At 49.5% G+C, this 27,197-nt stretch overlaps 1 protein-coding gene across 2 annotated transcripts in view; it reads right to left on the bottom strand.

Annotated features, from left to right (window-relative positions):
• Nucleotides 1-2,935: 2,935 nt before the first annotated feature.
• The window catches only part of CPT1A (carnitine palmitoyltransferase 1A), an 85,900-nt gene continuing 61,638 nt past the window's right edge, over nucleotides 2,936-27,197 (bottom strand). For both annotated transcript variants that reach the window (XM_033207455.1, XM_033207454.1), the window contains exons 12-19: nucleotides 26,477-26,582; nucleotides 22,922-23,038; nucleotides 17,698-17,862; nucleotides 8,027-8,161; nucleotides 6,993-7,145; nucleotides 5,645-5,758; nucleotides 4,987-5,079; nucleotides 2,936-3,154 (exon numbers count right to left, since the gene is read on the bottom strand). In XM_033207455.1, coding sequence (XP_033063346.1) covers nucleotides 3,068-3,154; nucleotides 4,987-5,079; nucleotides 5,645-5,758; nucleotides 6,993-7,145; nucleotides 8,027-8,161; nucleotides 17,698-17,862; nucleotides 22,922-23,038; nucleotides 26,477-26,582 — 970 coding nt within the window. In that variant the 3' untranslated portion in view covers nucleotides 2,936-3,067. The remainder of the gene's footprint in view (nucleotides 3,155-4,986; nucleotides 5,080-5,644; nucleotides 5,759-6,992; nucleotides 7,146-8,026; nucleotides 8,162-17,697; nucleotides 17,863-22,921; nucleotides 23,039-26,476; nucleotides 26,583-27,197) is intronic.

Here is a 27,197-nt window from a genome sequence, read left to right as displayed (position 1 = left end):
GACAGAAGCAAATCTTGTAGTAGACGGGGGTTAATGTTTTATTAATGATAACCTACATTCACACTGCATTTCTAAGATTTACATCCAAAGAGCATATTGTATTTACATGCACCGGTCAGTCCAAGATAACAAATTCAAACCATGGCTGTGTTAAGACAATGGTTTGTTCCCAATTAAATTAAATAGATAATACTCTTACCAACCTCCTTGGACATGTACAGTAAGACCCCTCTTCCTCCCCTCAAGGAATATAAAATTGCATTGATAACTGCACTGATGAGCAACAATGACATTTGAAACATATAAAACCTGAGAGAGAAACTCAAATATGTTTAAGCACTCACATGTCTACACTCAAATTCCCATGTGAACTGTATGGTAACAGATTGCTCAGTGGTCAACAGTGCATGATCTAGCTGGCTCTGATAGGGACTGACACTGGCTGCCGGCTTTTGACGGAAGCACTATTCTTGCTGAGGGCAGAGGGAGTTACATCCCCTCAGCCTGCTTGACTCGTACACCACAGACAATCAGGGACTTCTGTTGTTGTTTTGTTTTTGTTTTTGTTTTGATGGAGTCTCTGCCGCCCAGGCTGGAGTGCAGTGGTGTGATCTTGTTGGCTCACTGCAAGCTCCGCCTCCCGGGTTCACGCCATTCTCCTGTCTCAGCCTCCCGAGTAGCTGGGACTACAGGCGCCCACCAATGCGCCCGGCTAATTTTTTGTATTTTTAGTAGAGACGGGGTTTCACCGTGTTAGCCAGGATGGTCTGGATCTCCTGACCTCGTGATCCGCCCACCTCGGCCTCCCAAAGTGCTGGGATTACAGGCATGAGCCACCGTGCCTGGCTGCTTCTATTTTTTTTTAGGAGGAAAAAAAATCTTTGGCCCATAAAGGTGATGTTTTTACATCACAAAGTATACATACATGAAATATGCATGTGGGCTAGGCACGGTGGTTCACGCCCGTCATCCCAGCACTTTGGGAGGCTGAGGCGGGCGGATCACCTGATGTCAGGAGTTCAAGACCAGCCTGACCAATATGATGAAACCCCATCTCTACTAAAAATACAAAAATTAGCCAGGTGTGGTGGTGGGCACCTGTAATCCCGGCTATTTGGGAGGCTGAGACAGGAGAATCGCTAGAACCCGTGACGTGGAGGCTGCAGTAAGCTGAGATCATACCATTGCACTCCGGCCTGGGCAACAAGAGCGAAACTCCATCTTAAAAAAAAAAAAAAAAAAAGCATGTGCTCTCCAGCAAGCACCTTCCATCGACTCCAACAGTTGAGCCGTCGCTGTTGTACTGTCGGGGTGAAGGACTCTGAAGGAGTCACTCCCAACTAGAACCAAGTGGTCAAATAAATAAATACACAATTTAAAACAATGGACAGCTAAGCTTGTCATGACAGCCAGTGGGAATTTCATTCCACGAGGCTTCAGTTTTGCATTAAATACTCAAGATGACTCAGTGCATAATTGCTTTGTGGTCCATGAGACGCTTTCGTGAAGGCACTCCTATCTGAAGGACAGGCTGGGTGAACCTAGCACCGTCACTCGAGACACCTTGGCCGGTCACCAAGGTGGGCTGGCATACTGTCTCCATCACCCTCCTGCGAGTCTTCCCCCTCACCGGGTGGGAGGAGAAGGTCATCCCTTGGGGTCGTGGAGCCGCTTTCTCCTCACCACGGTGGGCTGCCCTCCCCTTCCTCACTTGCTGGTCCCCACTCCATGGCCAATGCCCTGCCTTCCTTGCTGTCACTCTAGGGAAGAGATCCTCCTGAGGCACGCGTCATGTTTTATTCTTGAGTGAATTATCTGACCATCACGGCCCTTGCTCCCCTTTTATGACAAGTGTCTGTTATTTCTTTTTTTTTTTTTTGAGCTGGAGTCTCGCTCTGTCGCCCGGGCTGGAGTGCAGTGGCCGGATCTCAGCTCACTGCAAGCTCCGCCCCCCGGGTTTACGCCATTCTCCTGCCTCAGCCTCCCGAGTAGCTGGGACTACAGGCGCCCGCCACCTCGCCCGGCTCGCTTTTTGTATTTTTTTAGTAGAGACAGGGTTTCACCGTGTTAGCCAGGATGGTCTCGATCTCCTGACCTTGTGATCCGCCTGTCTCGGCCTCCCAAAGTGCTGGGATTACAGGCTTGAGCCACCGCGCCCGGCCATGCCTGTTACTTCTTTTGTTGCTTATGATGACAACAAGGCCGTCCCAGGAGGGGAGTGTGGCACAGCTGCCCTTGGGAAGGAACTGGTCTTTCTGAGGGGGAGGGGCTGGTGGGGTGTAGCAAATGCTTATGTAGGGTTATCCACACTCGGTCAATTGTGAAGGGAAAAGTATACCCACAATTCCGACCAAAGACTCCACAAAATAAATCTTTCACTCCATCTCCCTTACGTTTAGGGCCTTTCATTTTTAAGGCACTGGGTTGTGAAGACACGAAGACACACAAGCTCAGTAAAACTAAAGACGTTGCATGCTGCCTGCTTCAAATGTGGAGAGGCAAACACAGGCAACTGGACCAGACGGGAACAGTTACCCACGGTGACAAAAGCAGGTCTCCAAAGCACAGCATTTTGGTTAGTGCATTCCAGATGTGTTAGCTATGACTGTGGACACCACCAGCTTGAATAACACATTTTTCTTTTAACAAAACGAAAGTTACCCTGCTTGGATGACGCTAAATGCCCTTAAGCACTAGGCCTTCGGTTGCCACTGAGAAAGTGCACCATTTCCATTCCAATGTGTGTGAAGCCACAACCCTGCTAATTCCTTCATTAACTCAACACGATTTGCATCCCTTAATACACACAAGCCCATCCGGAGACTTCAGGGGAGACTTTATCAAATGTCCCCCCAAGGGAAGGCAAGTCTGGAAGTAGTGGGGTTACGCTTCACAGGGGTAGAGATACTGTTTTAGGAAAACAAAAACACCCAAATTTTCTGGAAGGAAAACTTCTGAGTTTTTTTCAGAGTAATTTTTCATCCCGAACTAAGATCAGGATTAATGCCTATTTTTCATTTGGTTTGCATCAGGAGAGCTCGTTTTCCTTCCCAGCAGCTCCGTGTAATTACTTTTTGGAATTAGAACTGAGACCAAACAAAGTGATGATGTCAAACATTGCTTCTTTCAGGTGCTTTCCAAAGCGATGAGAATCCTTTCATGTCAAAACAAAAACCAAAAACGTATTAAAACGTGGCCATCCCCATATTTCAAGCTTTTTCATTTGCAATCTGACCCAACGTTTAATTTAAATTCCTTTCTGCCAGTTCTTTAAGATCTGACCAATGTCTCAAAGCTTAACGGAGACATTCCGGAGAAATGCTGAGGGTAAAGAGATGACAGCTGATGTGTTTGTGCGGGTGTGTTGTCGATCCAAGCCTCTGCCTAATGCCAATGCATTTATCCCATGAAAAACACAGTGACTATCCTGAGTGTGATGGCTCATGCCTGTAATCCCAGCACTTTCGAAAGCGGAGGCAGGAGGATCACTTGAGCCCAGGAGTTCAAGACCAGCCTGGGCAACATGGTGAAACCATGTTTCTACAAAAAATATAAAAAGCAGCCAGGTGTGGTGGCACTCCCCTATAGTCCCAGCTACTCAGGAGGCTGAGGTAGGAGGATCCCCTGAGCCCAGAGGCTGAAGTTGCAGTGAGCCGAGATCACACCACTGCACTCTAGCCTGGGTGGCAGAGTGAGACCCTGTCTAAAACAAACAACAAAAGAAAACCACGATGAACAAGTGAACCCCAGCTTCCTCTGTTAACAGCGACGGTGGCATGGGTTGCCAGGCCATGTGCAACAAGGAAAGCAGAATATAAATAAGGGTAATGTGCCATGCTAGGGAGGAGGTCCCTCGATCCATCCACAGAGGAAGCCGGGGGTCCCCTGCTCTGTACGCAGATTTCTTAGTGTGTACCCATTATTCTTAGTTCACCTTCCAAGTGCTAAAGAGTCTGAAAGTTACAGCAGCACCCCAACGTTAAGCTTCAAAACCACTGCTGCCAACAGAGGTAAACATGTTAAACCAAATTAGATATATTTCCTTTTTCTTTTTTTCTGAGATGGGTCTCACTCCATCACCCAGGCTGCAGTGCGGTGGCATGATCCTGGCTCACAACAACCTCCACCTCCCAGGTTCAAGTGATTCTCCTGCCTCAGCCTCCTGAGTAGCTGGGATTACAGGCATGTGCCGCCACACTGGCTAAGTTTTGTATTTTTAGTAGAGGCGGGGTTTCACCACATTGGCCAGATTGGTTTCGAACTCCTCACCTCAAGTGATTGGCCCGCCTCCGCCTCACAAAGTGCTGGGATTACAGGTATGAGCCACCGTGCCCAGCCAAGATACATTTCTTTAAAACTAGGTACAGAGAATTTTGGAATTCACTTATGGCTGGGTACAGTGGCTGAAGCCTGTAATCCCAACACTGGACGCTGAGGTAAGAGGATCGTGTGATCCCAGGAGTTCGAGACTAGCCTGGGAAACATGGGGACACCCTGTCTTTAAAAAAAATGTTTTAATTAAAAAAATTTAGGCCAGGCATGGTGGCTCATGCCTGTCATCCCAGCACTTTGGGAGGCCAAGGCAAGTGGATCATCTGAGGTAAGGAGTTCGAGACCAGCCTGCCCAACATGGTGAAACCCCGTCTCTACTAAAAATAGACAAAAATTAGCTGGGCGTGGTGGTGGGCGCCTGTGGTCCCACCTACTCGGGAGGCTGAGGCAGGAGAATCACTTGAACCCAGGAGACAGAGGTTGCAGTGAGCCAAGATCTCGCCCCTGCACTCTAGCCTAGGCGACAGAGTAAGACTGTGTCTCCAAAAAAAAAACAACATTTAAAAAAGAAGTCCATTTATGTGAAAATGCCCAAAACAAGTAAAAACAGGCAGTTGAATTGAATTTTTCTGTCAAATTAAAGATGTGTTCCCTTAAAAAGAATAACGTAAAAATACCCCATCTTCAGGAAAAGGAACTTCTTTTCATACGTACGGTCTCAGGGCAAGAGAACTTGGAAGAAATGTGGAAATTGATGAGGTTCTCTCCCACAAGGATGTACGACACACCATAGCCATCGTCAGCAACCTGGAGGACAAGGGAATTTGAATTTGTTGCTGGGAAATGAGACAGCATGAAAAAGGGACTTTCTAATGTTCTAAATGCAACACTGGCTGGGCTCGGTAGCTCCTCCTTGTAATCTCAGCACTTTGGGAGGCTGAGGCAGGCAGGTCACTCGAGCCCAGGGGTTCGAGACCAGCCTGGACAACATTGCGAAACCCTGTCTCTACAAAAAACAACAACAACAACAAAAATAGCTGGGCATGGTGGCATGCATCTGTAGTCCCAGCTACTCAGGAGGCAGAGGTGGGAGGATCACCTGAGATGGGGGAGGTTCAGGCTGCCATGAGCCATGATCATGCTTACTGCACTCCAGTCTGGGTGACAGAGCGAGACCTTGTCTCAAAAAAATAAATAAATAAATAAGTGCAAGACTGCCAAGGACATCCACAGCAACGATCAGCAGTAATTCCTCTACGGCGGTAGAACTGCAAGGTAACAGGGGCACCCAGCACGGAGATGGGCCCATCACACCCCATTACCCATCCCATCGCCATGCCCCACTGTGCCTCGCCCAGCCCGCTTCACTCACCGGTCCAAATCCCCCTCCGCTGGACACGTACTCTGGGTTATTCTCCAGGTCAAACAGCTCCACTTGCTGCGGAGGGGTCTGGCTTGTTGATAATCTCCAAGGCTCAGATAAAACCTATTGAGTGAAACAGCGAAATGTTCCAATGACACTTTTACTAATCCCCTCTTCTACTGGCCCTCAGGAGTCCTTGGGAAGACAAGAAAAGCCTGGCTTGGTCTTTTGATTATTCCAGACACCACAAGTCTGTGTCTCCGAAGGCCTCGCTGGCTTGGACAACGTATCTGCAGAGAGGAAGTGGGGTGGGTGGGACCCCCGGACTAGGGCAGGGAGTGGGGGGTGGGGGGTGGGGGGCATACTAGCCAATAGCATCTCAGACAGTGAAGGTAACAGATATATGGAGTATGATTCGGAACGGGGACAGAGGTGTCAGACTTGTACCAACTCTCATGAGCCAGCTGCCAAATTTTCAGAGAATTTTCAAGCTGGCTGTTAAATACAGCCACTATTAAAAATTAAATTTGCCAGGCGCAATGGTTCATGTCTGTAATCCCAGCACTTTGGGAGGCCGAGGTGGGTGGACTGCCTGAGCTCAGGAGTTCGAGACCAGCCTGGGCAACACGGTGAAACCCCGTCTCTACTAAAATATTAAAAAAAAAAAAAAATTTGCCAGGTGTGGCAATGTGTGCCTGCAATTCCAGCTACTCGCGAGGTTGAGGCAGGAGAATAGCTTGAACCCAGGAGGCAGAGGCTTCAGTGAGCCAAGATGGTGCCACTGCACTCCAGCCTAGGTGACAGAGTGAGACTCCATCTCCAAAAATAAAAAATAAAAAATAATAAAAATAAAAATAAATAAATAAATAAAATTAAATTAAATTTGAGCTGGGCACAGTGGTGCACATCAGCTACTCAGAAGGCTAAGGAGGAAGAATTGCTTGTGTCTAGGAGCTTGAGACAACACTGGGCAACACTGTGAGACCCTGTCTCAAAAAATATTAATAATAAATTTCATAAACTTACAATAAAATAAAGGATTTTAAAAACAAAGGTGGTATGCACTCACAGCTCATCACTCCCTAGTTATTTCCGTGTATCTTACTGTGACGTAAGCTCTCGAGGTCTTTGGGTGTATTAAGTCAGGGGCTACCTGTGGGCAGTTACTGAAGAAGTGCAGTACTAAACGTGCTGCTCACATTTTCCATTTTATGACAGCTACGCCCACAGACTCGTTTTTTTTTTTTTTTTTTCAAAGGCCCATTCTGACGTTAAAATGAGTTAATGCAAGGCTACAGTAATTTACTAAGTTTTGGTCTAGCCAACACAACTGATGGAAGAAGTGGAAGAGACTTACTTCCTTAAGGAAAGGGGACTCCACAGCGAGATATTTAGACACCACGTAAAGGCAGAAGAGGTGACGATCGATCCCGGAGCCGGTCATGGCGAGGCGATACATATGCTGATGCTTTTCAGATGCCAACTTGAACAATTTCAGCCTCTGTTCCACCTGAGTGACAAAAGGCAGGAAGGACATATGTTGCGTGTCTCAAGTTGAGCGGTTACGAATCTAAGTTAGCCACCACACCCGGCTAATATTTTTTGTATTTTTAGTAGAGACAGGGTTTCAACATGTTGCCCAGGGTGGTTTCGAACTCCTGAGCTCAAGCAATCTGACTGCCTCAGCCTCCCAAAGTACTGGGATGACAGGCATGAGTCACCGCGCCTAGCCTCACAGCCTTTCCAGAATGAAGTTTGTCTCGGAAAAAAGAGCCCTGGCCTGTGTCTCCTCCAGGGGTCAGCAGAAAGCACCTGCACGGTGGGGTCAGGTGGACCCAGTGCCTGGGTCTGACCTCGGCCATTAATGAGCCGAGTGGCCCAGCAGCTGCTGAATTCATCTAGGCCTCTGTTTCTTTATCTATGGAAATGAACTGAGGACACTTCTCAGGACCACCGCTAAGAATTTAAAGTACAGTGCACAGAAAACCCCCAGGCCCCAGCCTGGCACTTGGGGCCCAGTGTGGCAATGGCTCTAATAACCAATGGAAGGTCTCCTTGTGATGGTCATAGCTGGCCTACCTGTCCAGTTCCGAAGCAGCCACCCGCTATGCCTTTCCTCATTGTGATGTCCTGGATGAATTTGAAGACTCAGAAAGTAGAATATGATTCGGAGAAGTATCATTTGTAACATGCCTCTCTGTACCTGTCCCTACCTTTACCTTTTAATACCTTCTGTACCCTTGCAAGGGGCAGAGGAAAGAAGCTGAATTGAGCACCCCTGAAGAAGGTGGTACAGGAATGATGAGATCAGAGAAGCTGGAGTGGCGGCCTCCAGAGGCCTTTTAGGGAAGCGTGACAAGCACGCTGTGCCCTCAGCCTATGGCACATTACCGTCTGGGCCGGGTCCACCATGGCCTGCACGAAGTCGCACGACTCAGAGGTGCAGGAGCGCACGGTCTCCGTTCTCCCCTCTCGGAAGAGCCGGGTCATGGAGGCCTCGTATGTGAGGCAAAACTTGCCCATGTCCTGGGGAAAGAGAAGTACTTTAGTGCACGGCAGGGCACGCTGATATGTCTAAAACACAAGGAAGGATAGGGTAAGGTCGGCAAGGAGAAGTGGACTTTATCATCAACTTTTTTTTAAGACAGGGTCTTGCTGTTGTCCGGGCTGGCGCGCAGTAGCATGATCACAGCTCACTGCAGCCTCAACCTCCTCCAGCTCAGGTGATCCCCCAACCTCGGCCTCCTGAGTAGCTGGGACTACAGGTGCATGCCACCATGCCTGGCTAGTTTTTTTATTTTTATTTTTTGTAGAGACAGGGTTTCACCAGGTTGCCCAGGATGGTCTTGAACTCCTGGCTCAAGCGATCCACCCGCCTTGGCTTCCCAAAGTGCTGGGATTACAGGTGTGAGCCACTGTGCCCAGCCTATCGTCGATTTACGTTTTCAGTCTCCGGCCGCTTTTACATGTGGATAGTTACATGGCAGCGGACAGAGGTGTCACTGGCTTCAGGAAGGGCCTGGTGGAGGTGGGAGGTCAGTTTCTAGGTTAACCAGGTTTCTGTTTCAAGATGCAACTGATATCATGACACCCTCCCCACCCCCGAGTCCAACACATCTCCGCTGCATTCCCTTCCCGCTGAGGTGCAGCCTGCAGCTGTGTACAGGAGGAATGCTGTGCACGGCAGGGGATCGCATCTGAAATTACTTAAAGACACAACGTAATGCCTGGAGCAATTCCACTGTGTCTGGAAGATGGTGAGAATGATCTGGGAGAGACGATGCTGGGGTGCAGGAGGAATGTCTTTAGCAGGAGGGCGGGAAGTGGGTGGGGCCGGAGCCTGAAGCACAGCCCTGATAGACAGGAGCCTCTGGCAGATGCAAAGGGAAGGTCTCTTCCGAAAGCTCCTGTTTTCTGGGTGAAACAGAAGAAAGGGTGTCTGCTGAGGGCCGGGCTGGGGAGGAGGTGCTGGCATTTCGGGGAGGGAGGTGTGACGTGGCATTTAGGGGTGTGGAACACGGTGCCCAGGCCCACTGGGGTCAGCGCTCATTCATGGGGAGGGGAGACAAGCCAGCTGTTGAATGCTTTTTTCCAGCTAGGCTGGCTCCTTGGGAACAGAATCACAGCAGCTGGAGAGCTGGGCTGAACCCGGGAGCCCCTGTAGGCTCCCCAGGTGAGTTCAGGGGGACCAGGGAGCCGAGGGAAGGGATGGTCCCAAAGAACCATGGAACCCATGCCCAGGGAAGAGAAAAGGGAGGGCAGGGAGGGAGAAGGGGATGGGGTCAAGGAACGTGCGCATCTGGGCCTACAGAGGACGGCACGGCAGGAGGGGCTGGTGGCCTCTGAGGCTGAGCCTTGGTGGAGATGCAGGAATAGTGCAGCAAGGGCACCTGCTGGGAACAGCAGATGGTGGATACGCACACAGACCGGGTCCAAGGGAGCACGTGGCAGTGGGAGGAACAGCATCTGCGCGTTGCCCCAAGAGGGGGCCCGGGGCCACCAGGTCAGCTCAAAGAGGGCCAGGTTCCAAGTGGGGACGGGAAGGTGATAAGTAGCAGTTTATGGACCCAAATGATTCCTGACCAGACACATCCCTGGACATTAGGGTGCACCCTGGCACAGGCCCTGGTGGCCCCAGGGTGGCAGACCTGCCAATCTGCAGAGGACACCATGTGGCAGGCTGACACTGTCAAACGAACCCAGAAGAGGGTGCCAGAGACAAGGCTGGGCTGAACATAGGGCCCACTTAGCCTGGAAAGGGGGAGCCAGACAGAGCACAGGACCCGCTCAGCCTGGGGAAGAGGGAGCCGGACGGAGCACAGGACCCCCTCAGCCCGGGAAAGGAGAGCCAGACAGAGCACAGGACCTGCTCAGCTGGGGAACAGGGAGCTGGACAGAACACAGGACCCACTCAGCTGGGGAACAGGGAGCCGGACAGAGCACAGGACCCACTCAGCCTGGGAAGGGGGAGCGGGACAGAGTACAGGGCCTGCTCAGCCGGGGAAGTGGGAGCCGGACAGAGCACAGGACCCACTCAGCCTGGGAAGGGGGAGCTGGACAGAGTACAGGGCCTGCTCAGCCGGGGAAGTGGGAGCCGGACAGAGTACAGGACCCACTCAGCCTGGGGAAGGGGGAGCTGAACAGAGCACAGGACCCACTCAGCCGGGGAAGGCCTGGCACCTGCACACAGGCCCAGCTGAAGTCAGGCTCCTCACAGTGCAGCCAAGATCTCTGGAGGAGAGGAGGCCCCCGAAAGGCAGAAGGAAGTGTCCAGGACCAGGGCCCTGTGAAATGAGAGTGCATCAGCCAGAAGAAAAAGGAAATGGAAGGCACTGACAAGAGCAGCAGCTTTGCAGAGGGAAACGTCTAGAGACCGTGAGAGCACCTCGGATGCCAGCGCCGAGCAGCACTTCCAGTGAGGACCTGGCTGAGCCCCCAGGATCCCCCCAGAATAGCTGGCCGCCTTGGGGAGCTCTCTCTCCCAACCCACAGATGCCACCAACCCTGGTGGCATGACACGACACTCAAGATTCCCTTGGGAGTGGGGGTCACAGGCCTGGGGCCTGCCATGAGGACACGGGGCCTCCTGCTTCCCAGGTTGACAGCAAACACGCCTTTCAGAGCACTTCCTGTGTCTCCTCGCCACAGGGCACTTCACAGGGGCTCACGATGAAGAAGTGGGGAGTGGGAGAGGGAGAGAAGCAGGTAAAAGGGAAAGCGGAAATGTGGCATTTTCGTTATTTAATAAAGGTAAACTTGAACTATATCATACAATGATTCATTTGAAGTCAACGTTCCAATATCAAACTTTAACTGCGCAAGTTATGAGAAGTCATGCCTTGCACCCACAGTTTAAAAGACAGTCATCTAAAAAACTTCTTGGCAAATGCATTGAGTATTAGTGTGCAAGCCCCACTTGAGCTCAGGCGCCATCAAAGAGCCAAACCACGTTACAACGGCAGCCCCCTTGACCCACTGTGACCAGCCGCCATCAGGAGGACGGCCCTTTGCTGCCACCAAAACATCTCCAGTTTCTAAGAAGCAGGATTCAAAGACAGTCTATAGCTATACTGACACACACGGCATCACGCACTAGCACTGCTATTACGGGGCTAATGATTCAGGTTGGTAGGGCCTGGGAATTTGTCACCTCTAGTTTCAAAAAAAAAAAAAAGATTTCAAAGCAGGAAGCAAATAACTGCAGACTAGAATGAAAACTACTGTCCAGTGTTAGCATTCAATCCATATTCAATATTCAATCCTGATTGACTGATGCTCCCGGCACAGGCAGGCTGAGCATGAATTCCTGCCCTCAGGTGATCCACCTGCCTCGGCCTCCCAAACTGCTGGGATTACAGGCGTCAACCATCATGCCTGGCACTCCAGCCTGGGCAACAGAGTGAGACTCTGTCAAGGAGGAAAAAGAAAAGAAAAGAAAAGAAAAAGGAACCTTCACAACACCACCTACTAATATGTTGCATTTATCCTTTCTAGACTTTGCGTATAATGAAGCAAGAGTTGAGAAACTTCTGTAAAATGCAGAACAGGCTGTGCGGGCCACGTGTTCTCTGTGGCGACTACTCTGCTTTCCCACTGCAGTGAGAATAGCACAGACAACATGTGAAAGCCAGGCATGGCCGTGCCCAGAACGCTTCACTGATGAACACTGAGACTTCATGTAATTTTCACGTCACAAAGTACTGGTTGCCTTTTGATTTTTTTTTCAACTATTAAATATGTGAAACCATTCTTAGCTTTAAAGCCATAAAAAAAAAAAAAAAAAAAAAAAAAAAAACGAAAACAAAAACATGCGAAGGGCCAGGTTTGGCCTGTGAGCCACAGTCTACAGATCATTGTAAGAAACAACCGACTTTCACATACTGTTTTATGACTAAGTATTTTTCCGTATAATATGCCATAGATGGCTAGGTGTGGTGGCTCACACCTGTAATCCCAGCACTTTGGGAGGCCAAAGATTGCTTGAGCCTAGGAGCTCAAGACCAGCCTGGGAAACAAAGTGAAACCCCATCTCTACAAAAAATACAAAAATTAGCCAGGCCTGGTGGTGAATGCCTACAGTCCCAGCTACCCGGGAGACTGAGGTGGGAGGATCGCCTGCACCCAGGGAGGTCGAGGATGCAGTGAGCCATGATTGTGCCATTGCACTCCAGCCTGGGCAAGAGTGAGACCCTGCCTCAAAAAAAAAAAAAAAAAAGTATATATATATATATGTGCTATAGACATCACTTAATAGCTATAAAATATTCCCCTGTATGAAAATACCATATTTTAATTTAGTATCATGAAAGGAAGATTTGCTCTGCCGAAAGGAAAGGATTACAATTCCATAATGTGGCCATGCTCTCCCTCCTTCCCCTCCAGCCTGCTTTTCCCTTTAAATACTGAAGCCCTCAAAACCAAAACCACCTTTGGAGGAAGGCATAGGCCTGTCTCCCAGGCACGCATCACTAACCTTGGCAAAATCAACTTCTAAATGGATTGAGACCTATCTCAGACCCTTTCTGGTTTCCAGCATTAACTTTTTTTTTTTTTTTGTGAGATGGAGTCTCGCTCTGTCGCCCAGGCTGGAGTGCAGCGGCATGATCTCGGCCTGCAAGCTCCGCCTCCCAGGTTCACGCGATTCTCCTGCCTCAGCCTCCCGAGTAGCTGGAACTACAGGTGCCTGCCACTATGCCCAGCTAATTTTTTGTTTTTTTAGTAGAGACAGGGTTTCACCGTGTTAGCCAGGATGGTCTCCATCTCCTAACCTCGTGATCTGCCCGCCTCGGCCTCCCAAAGTGCTGGGTTTACAGGCGTGAGCCACTGTGCCCAGCCTACCAGTATTAACTTTTAAGATTTCTTCTTTTTTTTTTTTTTTGAGATGGAGTTTTGTTCTTATTGCTCAGGTTGGAGTGCAGTGGTGCAGTCTAGGCAGTTCACAGCAACCTCCACCAACCTGGTTCAAGTGATTCTCCTGCCTCACCCTCTCAAGGAGCTGGGATTACAGGTGTGCGCCACCACATCCAGCTAATCTTGTATTTTTAGCAGAGATGGGGTTTTACCATGTTGTTCAAGCTGGTCTCGAACTCCCAACCTCAAGTGATCCACCCACCTAGGCCTCCCAAGTGTTGGGCTTACAGGCATGAGTCACTGCGCCCGGCCAGATTTCCTCACATTTTTACAGTAAGCTTGCTCACAAGTGTTTTTTTGTGTACCTACCCTTTTTCATGGATCATCTGCAGGGTCAAAGTTATTCTTCCCTGATGCATGTTTCCAGCTGTGCGGTCTCTGCTGCTCCTGGGCCTGCCATGGGGCCCTTATATTTATTAAAACGATTCCCAGCTGCTGCTATGAACTTCCTTGCCTCAATCCACCCTCACCAACATGAAAAAAAGCCTTTACTAACCCCAAAGGCAACCACTTAGCCAGATTTTCCAACTCCATTTACTCACCAGCTCCCCATCCCCTACTGATGTCAAATACTCCCTACATTACTCCGTTCAAAGCCTGCCTTTGAACGAGGACTGCAGCATTTTATTTTTATTAAAAACATTTTTTTAAAAGATCGGGTCTCACTGTCATCCAGGCTATAGTGCAGTGGCATGATCAGGACTCACTGCAGCCGCCACCTCTGGGGCTCCAGTGATCCTCTAACCTTAGCCTCTTGAGTACCTTGGACCTACAGGCATGCACCACCATGCTGGGCTAATGTTTTTTCGTATTTTTTGGACAGAGTCTCGCCATATTGCCCAGTCTGGTCTCAAACTCCCAGGCTCAAGTGATCCACCTGCCTCAGTCTCCCACAGTGCTGGGATTATAGAAGTGAGACCACTTTAATTGCTACAATCTTCTAACTCCCATACTTTTGAGTTTTAGGATTTGAAAAATTACATGTCCACCTCCCCCTGTCCCTGTCCCACCTCTGCCTGATTTTCTTTTCAAAAATGTTATGGGTGACTCAAATGTTAGGCTTTTCAAGCTTCAAGATCAACTGGGCACACTCCTCTCCTGAAGCTCCTGCTTAACCTTTTACTGTGTTCATATTAAACGTGTGAACTGGGCCAGGCATGGTGGCTCATGCTTGTAACCCCAGCACTTTTGGAGGCTGAGGCAGGTAGATCACTTGAGGTCAGGAGTTTGAGACCAGCCTGGCCAGCATGGTGAAACTCTGTCTCTACTAAAGATACAAAAATTAGCCGGGTGTGGTGGCAGGCACCTGTAGTTCCAGCTACTCAAGGGGCTGAGGCAGGAGAATCACTTGAACCCAGGAGGCAGAGGCTGCAGTGAGCCAAGATCATGCCGCTGCATTCCAGCCTGGGCAAGAGTAAGCCTCCGTCTCAAAAAAAAAAAAAAAAAAAGTGTGAACTGGGAACATCCCTCCCTCTATGGTTCTGAAGTTTTTTTTAATCCAAAATCATGGCTTTTTCTCCCTCTCCCTGGGGAAGAGTTGGGGGGCAGGTGCTCCTTGGCCTTCTTCCCAGAGTCCAGTCTGCTTTATACACGTATGCCTGGAGGGTGGGGCCCCAGATTCTCCTTTCTGTTACATTCTCTTATTGTATTTCCCACTTGGCCATCGTCCTTATGCAAGAAAGCTGGTGGTCTTCGCGCGACTCTGTGCTGGGCCGGCTCACTGAGTGCACCTCTTAATCATCAAAGCCTTTCTGCTGTTCCATCTCCTGAGCAGACACCAATGTTCCTCCTGCCCAATTACCCTGTCAGCTGCTGGAGGCATCCTCACCTTTCTTGTTTTAATGGGACTGCCTCCCACACTTTTACCTTGAAGCAGTAGCTAGCTATTAACACATGGTGCCATTTATCCTGTTAAGGAAAGAGCCCTATTACTAAAGCCCCTTGACCAAGAGCTGTTATCAGGAATGGATGTTAAATGTGAAATGTCTTCTTAGGATCTGTGAAACTCACTCTCTAGGTTCTTCTCTGACCCACCACTATGGTTTAGTGTATGACTGGATGTACTGACGCAAAACCGGCCTCTCACTGCGGTGGATGCCACTGTCGGTGACTCTTCTTTTCCTACAGTGCTGGATTCTACTTGCTAAGATTTTATTGAGGGTCTCTGCACTTCCATTCATGAGGGAAGCTGGTCTGTGCTTCCTCTTCCTGTGTTTAGCTGCAGCACAGTGGTGAAAGCCACAGGTTCTGGAACCAGCCTGCCTGGTTCCGATCTCAGTCCTGCTGCGTAGGAGCTGCAGCCCTCAGGCAAGAGGCTTCACCTCCGAGTGTGGAAGGCAGAGATGAAGAGATGCCTTCCTCGGGGCTATCCTGACGTTTCGCTCGCTCCTGCAAAGTACCTGGCACAGTGGCTGGTGCTCCTTGCAGCTCATTCCCGCACCCGGGCCACGTGGGTTCTGGGGAGCAGATGGGGTGGCTTCCTTTCTTTGTGGAGTCTTTGAGCCGCAAGCTCTTTGGAGCCACGAGGTGGCTCCCTGACAACCTCTCACTGTGGTCCATGGACCACAGACCTTTTCAGGCTTTCTACCTTGAGTCAGCATCACTAATTTGTACTGCTTGCAGAAGAGTCATTTCATCAAGTTTTAAAATGTACTAAAATGCAGTGTGGCATTCCCTTACTAAACTCCTCTCTGAGTCCTGCACTTACTTGCAGGGACTTCTTTTAAAAAAGAAAAAAATTTAAAAAGATAAAATAAAATCCTTTCTGTAGGTGAGGTATCAACTGCTTGCATGCCCTCACACTGCACATGTATGGGCAAAATCTGCTCATCAATTCTCAAAATCCAGCTCACTGATTCTGAGATGCGATGCCTCTATTCCATGTCACCTTTTAATCACATGATCTTTAGTCAATGATCTGTCACAGACAGGAGCTTGTCACTGCACTCTGGGTGCTCTGCCCAGCTGCTTTTGGTTCACGCCTAGCGAGCATGTTACTTGGGAAAGCAAAGCTTCGTAACTGTGACAGTCTTTGCAGAACTATATTAGCATGCATTTTAAATATGATTTGGCCCATTAATTCCAGTTCATCCGATATTAACACTGCCTATTACTTCTCTGTAACTGTTTGTTTTCTTAACTTTAGGTGGAGAGGGCACAGACTCTGGAGCCGCCGGCCGGCTTTATCCCTGCCTAGTGCTACCCTGGCCGAGCACCTGGCCTCTCCGCACCTGTTTCCTCACCTGTAAAATGGGATAACAAGAGTTTCTGGGGCATAACGGAGACTTGTAAATTTTAAAAAATGGGATAACAAGAGTGCCTCTCAGGTGGAGAGACAGTGAAGCATGATGTACATGATGCACCAAGCAAAACTCAACAATGGCACAATCGTTACCAAGGTTGGGGGGGGCAGTGCCACATGCTGCATATGTGTACAGCACTCAAGTTTTAAAACAAGGCCAGGCACGGTGGCCCATGCCTATAATCCCAGCACTTTGGGAGGCCAAGGCAGACAGATCACCTGAGGCCAGGAGCTGGAGAACAGCTGGCCAACATGGTGAAACCCATCTCTATTAAAAATACAAAAAATTAGCTGGGCATGGTGGCACACACACCTGTAATCCCAGCTACTCGGGAGGCTGAGGCAGGAGAATCGCTTGAACCCAAGAGATGGAGGTTGCAATGAGCCGAGATCACGCCATCGCACTCCAGCCTGGGCAACAAGAGTGAGATTCTATCTCAAAAAAAAAGTTGGGAATATCTCAAGCCAATGCCACGATGACTTCTGTTGCTCCCAGAAACCAGGGGACCCCTCTCTGGGATGGAATTCTCCCTCCAATGGACAAGAAGACCCATTTACGTCCCTGCTAGGGGTGTGGGCTGCTCCTCCGACAGGAGTCACCAGGTGCAAGTCAAAATATGGTCAGTGCTCAGAAAAAATAGATGGAAATGCCATGTGTATACGGAGGATCCAGCCCATGGCACCTCCAAGTGGCTGGAGTTTCTCCTTTTATGGAAGGGGATGTCAAAGGCCAGAGATGTTAACTAATTTGCCCACAGACATCACTTAATAGCTATATAATATTCTGTATGAAAATACCATAATTTAGTATCATGAAAGGAAGATTTACTCTGCCAAAAGGAAAGGATTAAGCCGAAAGCTGAGTCATGCAAGAAGCTGCTTTTTATTTTGTTCCCAAGCAGAGAGCGACAGATCAAAGGTAGAACATGTTCACTCTGGGATCACCTGACCTGTGTAAAGTGCAGATTTACGAAGCGCCAGACGAATGCAACTGACTATTCCCCTACCTGCCCACACTATTTCCACTTTAGCAAATGCTAGGTTTCGGGGCTTATTTTGGGGCTTAACTCTCCCTCTGTAGAGTGATGAGATCTCACTTTGTACCCAACCCCCAGACTCTCCCTCTCCCGTGTCAGCTGGGAATCTATGCCTGCTGGAGGCGGATTTGCGAGCTTCGCCTGCATGCATGGTCAAACACCCCACGCCACCCGGTCCCCGGAGACCGGGGGTAGGGGCTGTGCTTCTCCTATGCTGGGTTTCGGGCCCTCCCTCCCCACTAGGTGAACAGTCTTAGGTAGGTGTAGGAAACCCCAAAATGCTCACGAGAAAACCCTAGGCGGTCGGTTCTTACCTTGTAGTGCGCCAGCTGGAGGGCCAGCTGCACAAAGGCGTCTGGGCTCGTGCGACATTTCTTGATGATTCCTTTACCAAAGGCAACGAATGGGAAGGAATGGAAATCCACGTCGTTTGCCAGAAGATTTGCAGTGTTCAGGGAGGTCTCTATAACCTCTTGACACTAGAGAGAAAGAAAAAGGTTTTACAGAACGAGGGGATAAAACTACTGAGGCACACCCAGAAGGAAATCGGAGGCTGGCTTTCAGTGCAGCTACAAACTCGGTACTGGGAAGTACACAAACGTTTTCCTGACCCAGAAGCACTAGTAAGTTAGGGGCATGGCTCCCTGACCCCGGAGGAGAAGCCGGAATGTTAGAGCAGGTAGCTGATCTGACATGAGCAGGCCAGGAGAGGGCTTCCTTCGACACACACTAGGAATGTCAGGCGACCATCATTGATGGTCAGGTGGTTGTGAACTGCCTCTCTAACATAATAATTGATCACAGCCGGTGCCAGGGAAAGGCAGCCTCCCAGTAAATAGAAACGGAGCTGGTGACCAGCAGCTTCCGGATAAGATCTCAGGTGCCGGGCGAAGGGTCTCAAGCATGCGCACGGAGAGGCAAAATGGCGGCGTCTAACTGGAGTATGATCTTCCTCTAGGAATGCTAGACAGGCAAGGGAAGAACACCTCAAGTAAGCATGCGCACAATTCCAGTAAACACACTGCGCATGCTCCCTTCCCAAGTGCCGGCAGCCACTGTGCAAGCGGATAGCCCACCCCAAGGGAGGAATCAGAAGTAACGCAAGACCCTGGAGGCATGCCAATGTGTAAAACCTCAAGTCAAGAGGTCAAACCTCGCACTTGATCTCCCAAGTTGGCCGTTTGGCCCTCTTCCAAATGTACTAAGTTTTTAAATAAACTTTCTCTCCCGCTCTTGGTCTCTCCTGCCTTCTGCCCCACAGTCAAATTCGTTCTGGGAAGGCAAGAATTGAGGTTGCTGCACACCGGTACAGTGAGACTCCAGAAAGTGTTTCAAATAGTCACGCGTCATCTTATGAAGCCCACGGTCATCAGATAGCGGCGATCAAGAAACACAGTTTTTACTTTTTATTATTTATTTATTTGAGACAGGGTCTCGCTCTGTCGCCCAGGCTGGAGTGCAGTGGTGCCATCTCTGCTCACTGCAACCTCTGCCTCCCTGCTTCAAGCCATTCTCCGGTCTCAACCTCCCGAGTAGCTGGGACTACAGTCGCCTACCACTATGCCCAGCTAATTTTTGTATTTTTAGTAGACATGGGGTTTCACCATGATGGCCAGGCTGCTCTTGAACTCCTGACCTCAGGTGATCCACCCGCCTCGGCCTCTTGAAGTGTTGGGATTACAGGCATGAGTCACTGTGCCCAACTGATAAAACATATTCTTAAAAATATATCTTAGAAAATAAACATATATCAACAAACGAAATATTATTTAGCACTAGAAATAAATGAGCCATATGGCCGGGCGCGTCAAGCCTGTAATCCCAGCACTTTGGGAGGCCGAGATGGGCGGATCACGAGGTCAGGAGATCGAGACCATCCTGGCTAACACGGTGAAACCCTGTCTCTACTAAAAATACAAAAACCAGCCGGGCGAGGTGGCGGGCGCCTGTAGTCCCAGCTACTCGGGAGGCTGAGGCAGGAGAATGGCGTAAATCCGGGAGGAGGAGCTTGCAGTGAGCTGAGATCCGGCCACTGCACTCCAGCCCGAGCGACAGAGCGAGACTCCGCCTCAAAAAAAAAATAAAATAAAATAAAATAAATGAACCATAAAACTGAAAAAGACTTCAAGGAAATTTAAACTCTTATTACTAAGTGAAAGACGCCAATCTGCAAACGCTACACACGGATGACTCCAATTACAGCAGCAGCCTTTATCCATGTGGATCCATTCTAAGACTCCCCGCAGATGTCTGAAACCTCACATAGTGCCAAACATTATACATACGGTGTTTTCTCAATCTCATAACCAAGACAGCCACTAAGTGGGTAGCACCTATGGCACGGACACACTTGACAAAGAGACAAAAAGATGATTCCATCCTGCATGGGACTGCACAGGACAGCAGAAGCTTTCATCACACTACTGTCTCCAGAATTGGTGGGTTCTTGATCTCACTGACTTCGAGAACGAATCCACGGACCCTCGCAGTGAGTGTTACAGTTCTTAAAGACGGTGTGTCCCAAGTTTGGTCCTTCTTCCCAGTGGTGGTGGCTTCAGGAATGAAACTGCAGATCTTCATGGTGAGTGTAACAGCTCATAAAAGCAGCGTGGACCCAAAGAGTTAAACATCAGCAAGATTTACTACAAACAGCGAAAGACCAAAACCCCCACCGTCTGAAAAAGAACCCTAACAGGTTGCCACTGCTAGCTCAGGCAGCTTGCTTTTATTCTCTTATCTGACCCCACCCACATACTGCTGATTGGTCCATTTTACAGCGAGCTGATTGGTCTAGTTTACAGAGAGCTGATTGGTCCGTTTTGACAGAGCACTGATAGGTGCGTTTACAATCTTTGAGCTAGACACAGAGCGCTAGACTGAAAAGTTCTCCAAGTCCCCATTAGAGTACCAATTGGTGTATTTACAAACCTTGAGCTAGACAGAGTACTGATTGGTGTATTTACAAACTCTGAGCTAGACACAGAGTGCTGATTGGTGTATTTACGATCCTCCAGCTAGACATAAAAGTTCTCCAAGTCCCCACCAGATTAGCTAGATACAGAGTGCTGATTCGTGCACATACAATCCTCTGGCTAGATATAAAAGTCCTCCAAGTCCCCATCCCGCTCAGGAGCCCAGCTGGCTTCACCTAGTGGATCCTGGACAGGGGCTGCAGGCGGAGCTCCCCGCCAGTCCCGATTGGCACCTGCACTCCTCAGCCCTTGGGCTATTGATGGGACTGGGCACCACGGAGCAGGGGGCAGCGCCCGTCGGGGAGGCTAGGCCGCGCAGGAGCCCACCGCACGGGGGCGGTGGGGAGCTCAGACATGGCAGGCTGCAGGTCCGAGTTCTGCCCGGCGGGGAGGCAGCTAAGGCCCAGCGAGAATTTGAGCGCAGCACCGCCGGGCCGGCATGCTGGGGGACCCAGCGCAACCTCCGCAGCTGCTGGCCCGGGTGCTAAGCCCCTTACTGCCCTGGGCCGGCTTGGCTCCAAGTGCGGGGCCCACTGAGCCCGCGCCCGCCGGAACTCACACTGGCCTGCGAGCGCCGCGCACAGCCCCGGTTCCCACCCGCGCCTCTCCCTCCACACCTCCCCGCAAGCAGAGGGAGGCAGCTCCAGCCTCAGCCAGCCCAGAGGGGGACTCCCACAGTGCCGTGGCGGGCTGAAGGGCTCCTCAAGCGCAGTCAGAGTGGACACCGAAGCTAAGGAGGCTGAGAGCGAGGGCTGCTAGCACGTTGCCACCTCTCACTACTCAGAATAGCATGCAACTTGAAACTCATGAGTTGTTTACTTCTGGAATTTTCTGTTTAATATTTTCGGACCTTGGAATTGAAATCTCAGAAGGTGAAACCTCAGCTAATGGGGGAAGCTACTGTATGTGATATTCTGGAAAAGGTAAAGCTATGGGGACAGTGAATACGATTCATGGTTGCCAGGGGCGAGTAAGAAGGAAGAATACATAGGGGAAGCACAGAAGATGTTTAGGGCAGTGAAACAATTCTGTATGACACTGTAATGGCAGACACAGGGCATTGTTCATGACAACGTATGACACCAACAGTAAATCCACCATGGACCTTGGTTGGTGCAGATGTGTCAGTTGTAACCAATGCATCACTCTGTTGGGGTTGTGGATAGTTGGGGGACGCTGTGTAAGTGTGGGGAGAGGGGTGTATGGAAACTCAGTTTTTGCTGTGAACCCAAACTGTTCTAAAAAATAGTCTGTTAAAAGAAATTTTAAAAAATAAGTGGTAAGTGACTTGGTGAGATATCAGGACTGTAAGCCCAAGTGCTCCGCATAGGTTACAGCTCTCTTCTGAACCCACACCAGCCCTGCGGCCACAGGGCAAGCAGAAGCGGTGGGGTAAGACCACAGCACTAGATACAGTACTTCACTATGTGGAAAATTATTTCTAACCCAGGTGCGGTGGCTCATGCCTGTAATCCCAACACTTTGGGAGGCCAGACGGGTGGCCTGCTTGAGCTCAGGAGTCTGAGACCAGCCTGGGCAACATGGCGAAACCCTGTCTCTACCAAAAATATAAAAATTAGCTGGGCGTTGTCGCATGCACCTGTGGTCCCAGGTACTCGGGAGGTTGAGGTGGGAAGATTGCTGGACCCGGGGAACTTGAGGCTGCAGTGAGCTGTGACCACACCACTGCACTCCAGCCTGAATAACAGACCTTGACTCTGTCTCAAATAAATTAATTAATTAATTTAAAAAGAAAATGGTGGGCTGGGTGCAGTGGCTCACGCCTGTAATCCCAGCACTTTGGGAGGCTGAGGCAGGAGGATCAGGTAAGGAGTTCAAGACCAGCCTGGCCAACGTGATGAAACCCTGTCTCCATTAAAAATACAAAAATTAGCTGGGCATGGTGGCAGGTGCCTGTAATCCTAGCTACTTGGGAGGCTGAGACAGGAGAATCGTTTGAACCTGAGAGGCGGAGGTTGCAGTGAGCTGAGATTGTGCCACTGCACTCCAGCCTGGGTGACAGTGCGAGACTATATCTCAAAAGAAAAAAAATAGAAAATGATATCTTGGACTCCAGGGAATTTTTCTATGGAGTAAGTGAACTAAGATTTGGTATTTGCAACCCTAAAATTCCTTCCAAAAAGGGCTCCCATGAGTGGGCTGCCTCTGATTACGTTTAAGAAGTGCCAAAATGAATTCAACTTTGAGAATTATAAATTAGCAATTTAGAGGCTTTCAGCTCTAACCTCTATATGATTTTGGCTTTTAGTTTTTGATGATGAGCATTCTGTAGATGTCTAGTTAAGTTTGAGCTGGAAGTCACACTGACAATCTTAGCCAGAAGCTTCAAACAGAAGAAGAAATATTTACCGAGGCTTCCGAGAAACAGGAGCTGTGACAGCCCGGCAGACCTCACGAAACTCTCTGAGCAAACAACTTTCAGCCTCAGTGGTCTTCAACTGAGCTCATGATCGGGCACGAACTACAGTTGGAAAATTCATCTGTAAGACTTCAAATGTGTTTCCCATCCCAGGTAAGTAACAGTGGTTGGATGATGCAGACTTACTTCCCCTGGGATGTCCCACTGCAGCCTGGTGGGGTACGGAATGTTCGGATTGGTGTCGCCTTTGCAGTGCCCATCCTCCGCATAGCCCAGCTGGCGGCTGTCAGTGGCCATGACGTACTGTCAAAAATAGAACAAAATTATTAAAACTAACAGTGGCACATAAAACATATTAATCTCCAACATGAACAGAGGGCTGTTCTTTGCAGAGATGTTACAAAGTTTGAACCACAACTGTTAACGCTTCCTATATTCTCAGCACCTAATGAGGTGGATCTGATCTCCACGTCAGACGTGACAGAGAGAAGACAGACGAGTGCTACCGGCTTGCTCAGGTTCACGACACTCTCCTTTCACTGGCAAGTAAACTTCAGCCAATTTATTCAACAGTATTTATTGGGCACCTACTATGAGTTGGAACCACTGTAGCACCAGTGGCATCCAAGCAGTGGTGACAGTGCAGACAAGAACTGAGTTTTGTGAACAAAACAGACAAGAATTCTTGTCCTTCCTTAAAAAGTGAAATATACCTGTATGACCCAGCAATTCCACTCCTAGGTATACACTCAGTGAAATGAAATGAAAATAGTTGCTCACACAAAAATTTGTACAGAATGTTCATAGCAGCATTATTCATAATAGCCGAAGAGTGGCAACAACACAAATGCCCATCAACTGATGAAGAGATAAACTAAGTGTGGTCAATCCATACAATGGGATATTATCCAGCCCTAGAAACGAATGAAGCCCGGGTACATGTTACAATGTGATAAACCTTGAAAACATTATGCTGGGAGAAAAGAAGCAGGCAGGCGCGGTGCCTCACTTCTGTAATCCCAGCACTTTGGGAGGCCAAGGTGGGAGGACTGCTGGAGGCCAGGAGTTCCAGACCAGCTGGGCAACATAGTGAGATCTTATCTCTACAAGAAATTTAAAAAATTAGCCAGGTGTGGTGGCACATGGCTGTAGCCCCAGTTACTGAGGAGGCTGAGGTGGGAAGATCACTTGAGCCCAGGAGGTCATGGTTTCAGTGAACCATGACTGTGCCACTGCACTCCAGCCTGGGCGACCGAGCAAGACCCTGTCTCTAAAAAAGAAAGAAAGCATGCCGGGCGTGGTGGCTCACGCCTGTAATCCCAGCACTTTGGGAGGCCGAGGTGGGCGGATCATGAGGTCAGGAGATCGAGACGATCCTGGCTAACACAGTGAAACCCCATCTCTACTAAAAATACAAAAAAATTAGCCGGGCCTAGCGGCGGGCGCCTGTAGTCCCAGCTACTCGGGAGGCTGAGGCAGGAGAATGGCGTGATCCCGGGAGGCGGAGCTTGCAGTGAGCCGAGATCGCGCCACTGCACTCCAGCCTGGGGGCAGAGCGAGACTCCGTCTCAAAAAAAAAAAAAAAACAAAAGACAAAGAAGAAAGAAAGCAAGCAAAAGAAGAGAAAAAAAGAAGCCAGGCCGGGCGCGGTGGCTCAAGCCTGTAATCCTAGCACTTTGGGAGGCCGAGACGGGCGGATCACGAGGTCAGGAGATCGAGACCATCCTGACTAACACGGTGAAACCCCGTCTCTACTAAAAACTACAAAAACTAGCCGGGCGAGGTGGCGGCGCCTGTAGTCCCAGCTACTCGGGAGGCTGAGGCAGGAGAATGGCGTGAACCCGGAGGCGGAGCTTGCAGTGAGCTGAGATCCGGCCACAGCACTCCAGCCTGGGTGACAGCGCGAGACTCCGTCTCAAAAAAAAAAAAAAAAAAAGAAAAAAGAAGCCAGACATAGAAGAGCACATATTGTATGGACATCTATATAAGATGTCCAAAATAGGCACATACATACAGACAGAAAGCAGATTAGTGGCTATTGGGAACCTGCGGGAGAAAGGAACGAGGAGTTTCTTTTGGAGGTGATGCAAATGTTACAGAATTAGGCTGGGCTCCATGGCTCATGACCGTAATCCTAGCACTTTGGGAGGCCAATGCGGGCAGATCATTTTAGGTCAGGAGTTCAAGACCAACCTGGCCCAAAAGGGGAAACCCCGCCTCTACCAAAAATACAAAAATTAGGTGGATGTGGCGATGCATGCCTGTAATCCCAGCTACTTGAGAGGCTAAGTAGTGACTGTTGCACAAGCACCTTGTGAATATACTAAAAACCACCGAACTGTACACTTTTAAAGGGTAGATTTTAAGGTATGTGACTTATATCTCAACTAAAAAAATTAGGTTTTTTAAACAGAGGAATCCCTGTGCTCATTCTACACTCTTACATTCTAGTGAGGGAGGTAAAAACAACACAAGGTCGGGGTAACTGTCGGCTGGCGAGGGGGCAGGGCGGGTGGAAGGTGCCGCTAATATGTGTGGGTCACGATCCAGGCTGACCTGAGCCAGCGAAGGAACAGACTTGATCAGGTTCCACCTGCTCTGGGTCAGAGCCCCAGGAGAGCCCGACACAGAAACATCAGAAATAAATCAAGAGCAAGACCGGGTATGGTGGCTCATGTTTGTGATCCCAGCACTTTGGGAGGCCAAGGCAGGCAGATTGTTTGAAGCCAGGAGTTTGAGACCAGCCTGGGCAACGTGGCAAAACCCTGTCTCTACAAAAAATACAAAAATTAGCTGGGTGTGGTGGCACACACCTGTGGTCCCAGCTACTAGGAAGGCTGAGGTGGGAAAATCACTTGAACCCAGGAGTTGGAGGTTGCAGTGAACTGATATCGCACCGCTGCTCTCCAGCCTGGGCGGCAGAGGAAGACCCTGTCTCAAAAAATAAAAAATAAAAACAGAACAAGAACAAGAACAAATAGACTCAAGTTTGACTACACTGGGCCTACACATGAGACTAGGTCAGTCCCCATCTGTGTCTGGATCACATGAGTCCCCCAGCCAGGGGCCCCTAGCGTCAGGCCATCCTGTCTGCTGGACCCTAACAGCTAAACACCACTACTTCTATGTGGCCACCCTGGTCTAAGACAAAATCCCTTTATCCTTATCTGGAGAACTTTAAAAAACAAGCCTGATCTTGTAAATATCCAGTAGATTTCTCTACTTGATAAATGTACCCTGTGTGATCCAGCTGCCTATGGTCCCGACTCCAGCCTGGGTGACAGCAAGACTCTATCTCAAAAAAACAAAGTCAAGATTCAAAACATTCACAGAAGTTTAAAGAAATAAGAAGGTCATACATTATGATGTCTTCACAAGTTTACTACTAATTTTTTTTTTTTTTTTTGAGACGGAGTCTCGCTCTTTCGCCCAGGCTGGAGCACAGTGGTGCAATCTCGGCTCACTGCAAGCTCTGCCTCCCGGGTTCACACCATTCTCCTGCCTCAGTCTCCTGAGTAGCTGGGACTACAGGCACCCGCCACCACGCCTGGCTAATTTTTGTATTTTTAGTAGAGACGGGGTTTCACTGTGTTAGCCAGGATGGTCTCGATCTCCTGACCTCGTGATCTGCCCGCCTTGGCCTCCCAAAGTGCTGGGATTACAGGCGTGAGCCACCGCGCCTGGCCAGTTTGGATTTTCAAAAGCAACTTCCATATTCAAGTGAAAAGTACGAAAGCTCACCTCCCAAAGGTGGGCCATGATCGGCGCGTCTGCCCAGGAGTGCTCCGCGTTGATGCCTATCTTCCCGTTTTTGAAGACCACAAACGTGAACGACTTGTCAAACCACCTATGTGAGACACATGTGTGGAACTTAAGTGTTCAACGAGGCAAGAATGAGGAGACACCGCACCTCTCTGCTTCATCCTGGATGGACTAATTTACTTTGCACTTGCCCCTCTAACAGGGAGCGGCTGCTCGGTCTCTGGAGTGAGGATGAAAGTACAGACGGGACACTGAATCCCTCATTTCTTTCCTGTCCCAGACACAAAGATGAGCGCTTAATATCCCGGGAGCCTGAAGTCAGGACCTGTTACTATCACAAGGCAACTGGGGAGAGGTGGGAGGCGCTTCCCGTGGGCATGTGACCCCTTCATTAGCCAATCCTTGGCCCCACCCTGCAGGGGGCTGGTCAACACTTTACAGATAAGGAAAAGAGGACTTGAGATAGCCACGTGCCAACACCCTGGCCTAGCCCTGTGCCCAGCCCTGTTTGCCTCTATCCCCTGCCTGAGTCCAGGGACCTGGCAGCCCTGCATCTCATAAGCATCTCCAAACAAAGGTGGTCACGCACAGAGGAGGGAATCTCAGGTTTGCAGCTTAAGCTGTGTATGTGTGACAGTTTTGGAGGAGGGAAGAAAACTGAAGGTTGGCCAGGCGCGGTGGCTCACGTCTGTAATCCCAG

Source organism: Trachypithecus francoisi, unplaced genomic scaffold, assembly GCF_009764315.1.
Source record: "Trachypithecus francoisi isolate TF-2019V2 unplaced genomic scaffold, Tfra_2.0 Lachesis_group8, whole genome shotgun sequence".
Classification (NCBI taxonomy): domain Eukaryota; kingdom Metazoa; phylum Chordata; class Mammalia; order Primates; family Cercopithecidae; genus Trachypithecus; species Trachypithecus francoisi.
The sequence above is the reverse complement of the archived record's forward strand: the minus strand, read 5'-3'. Positions and strand labels throughout refer to the sequence as shown.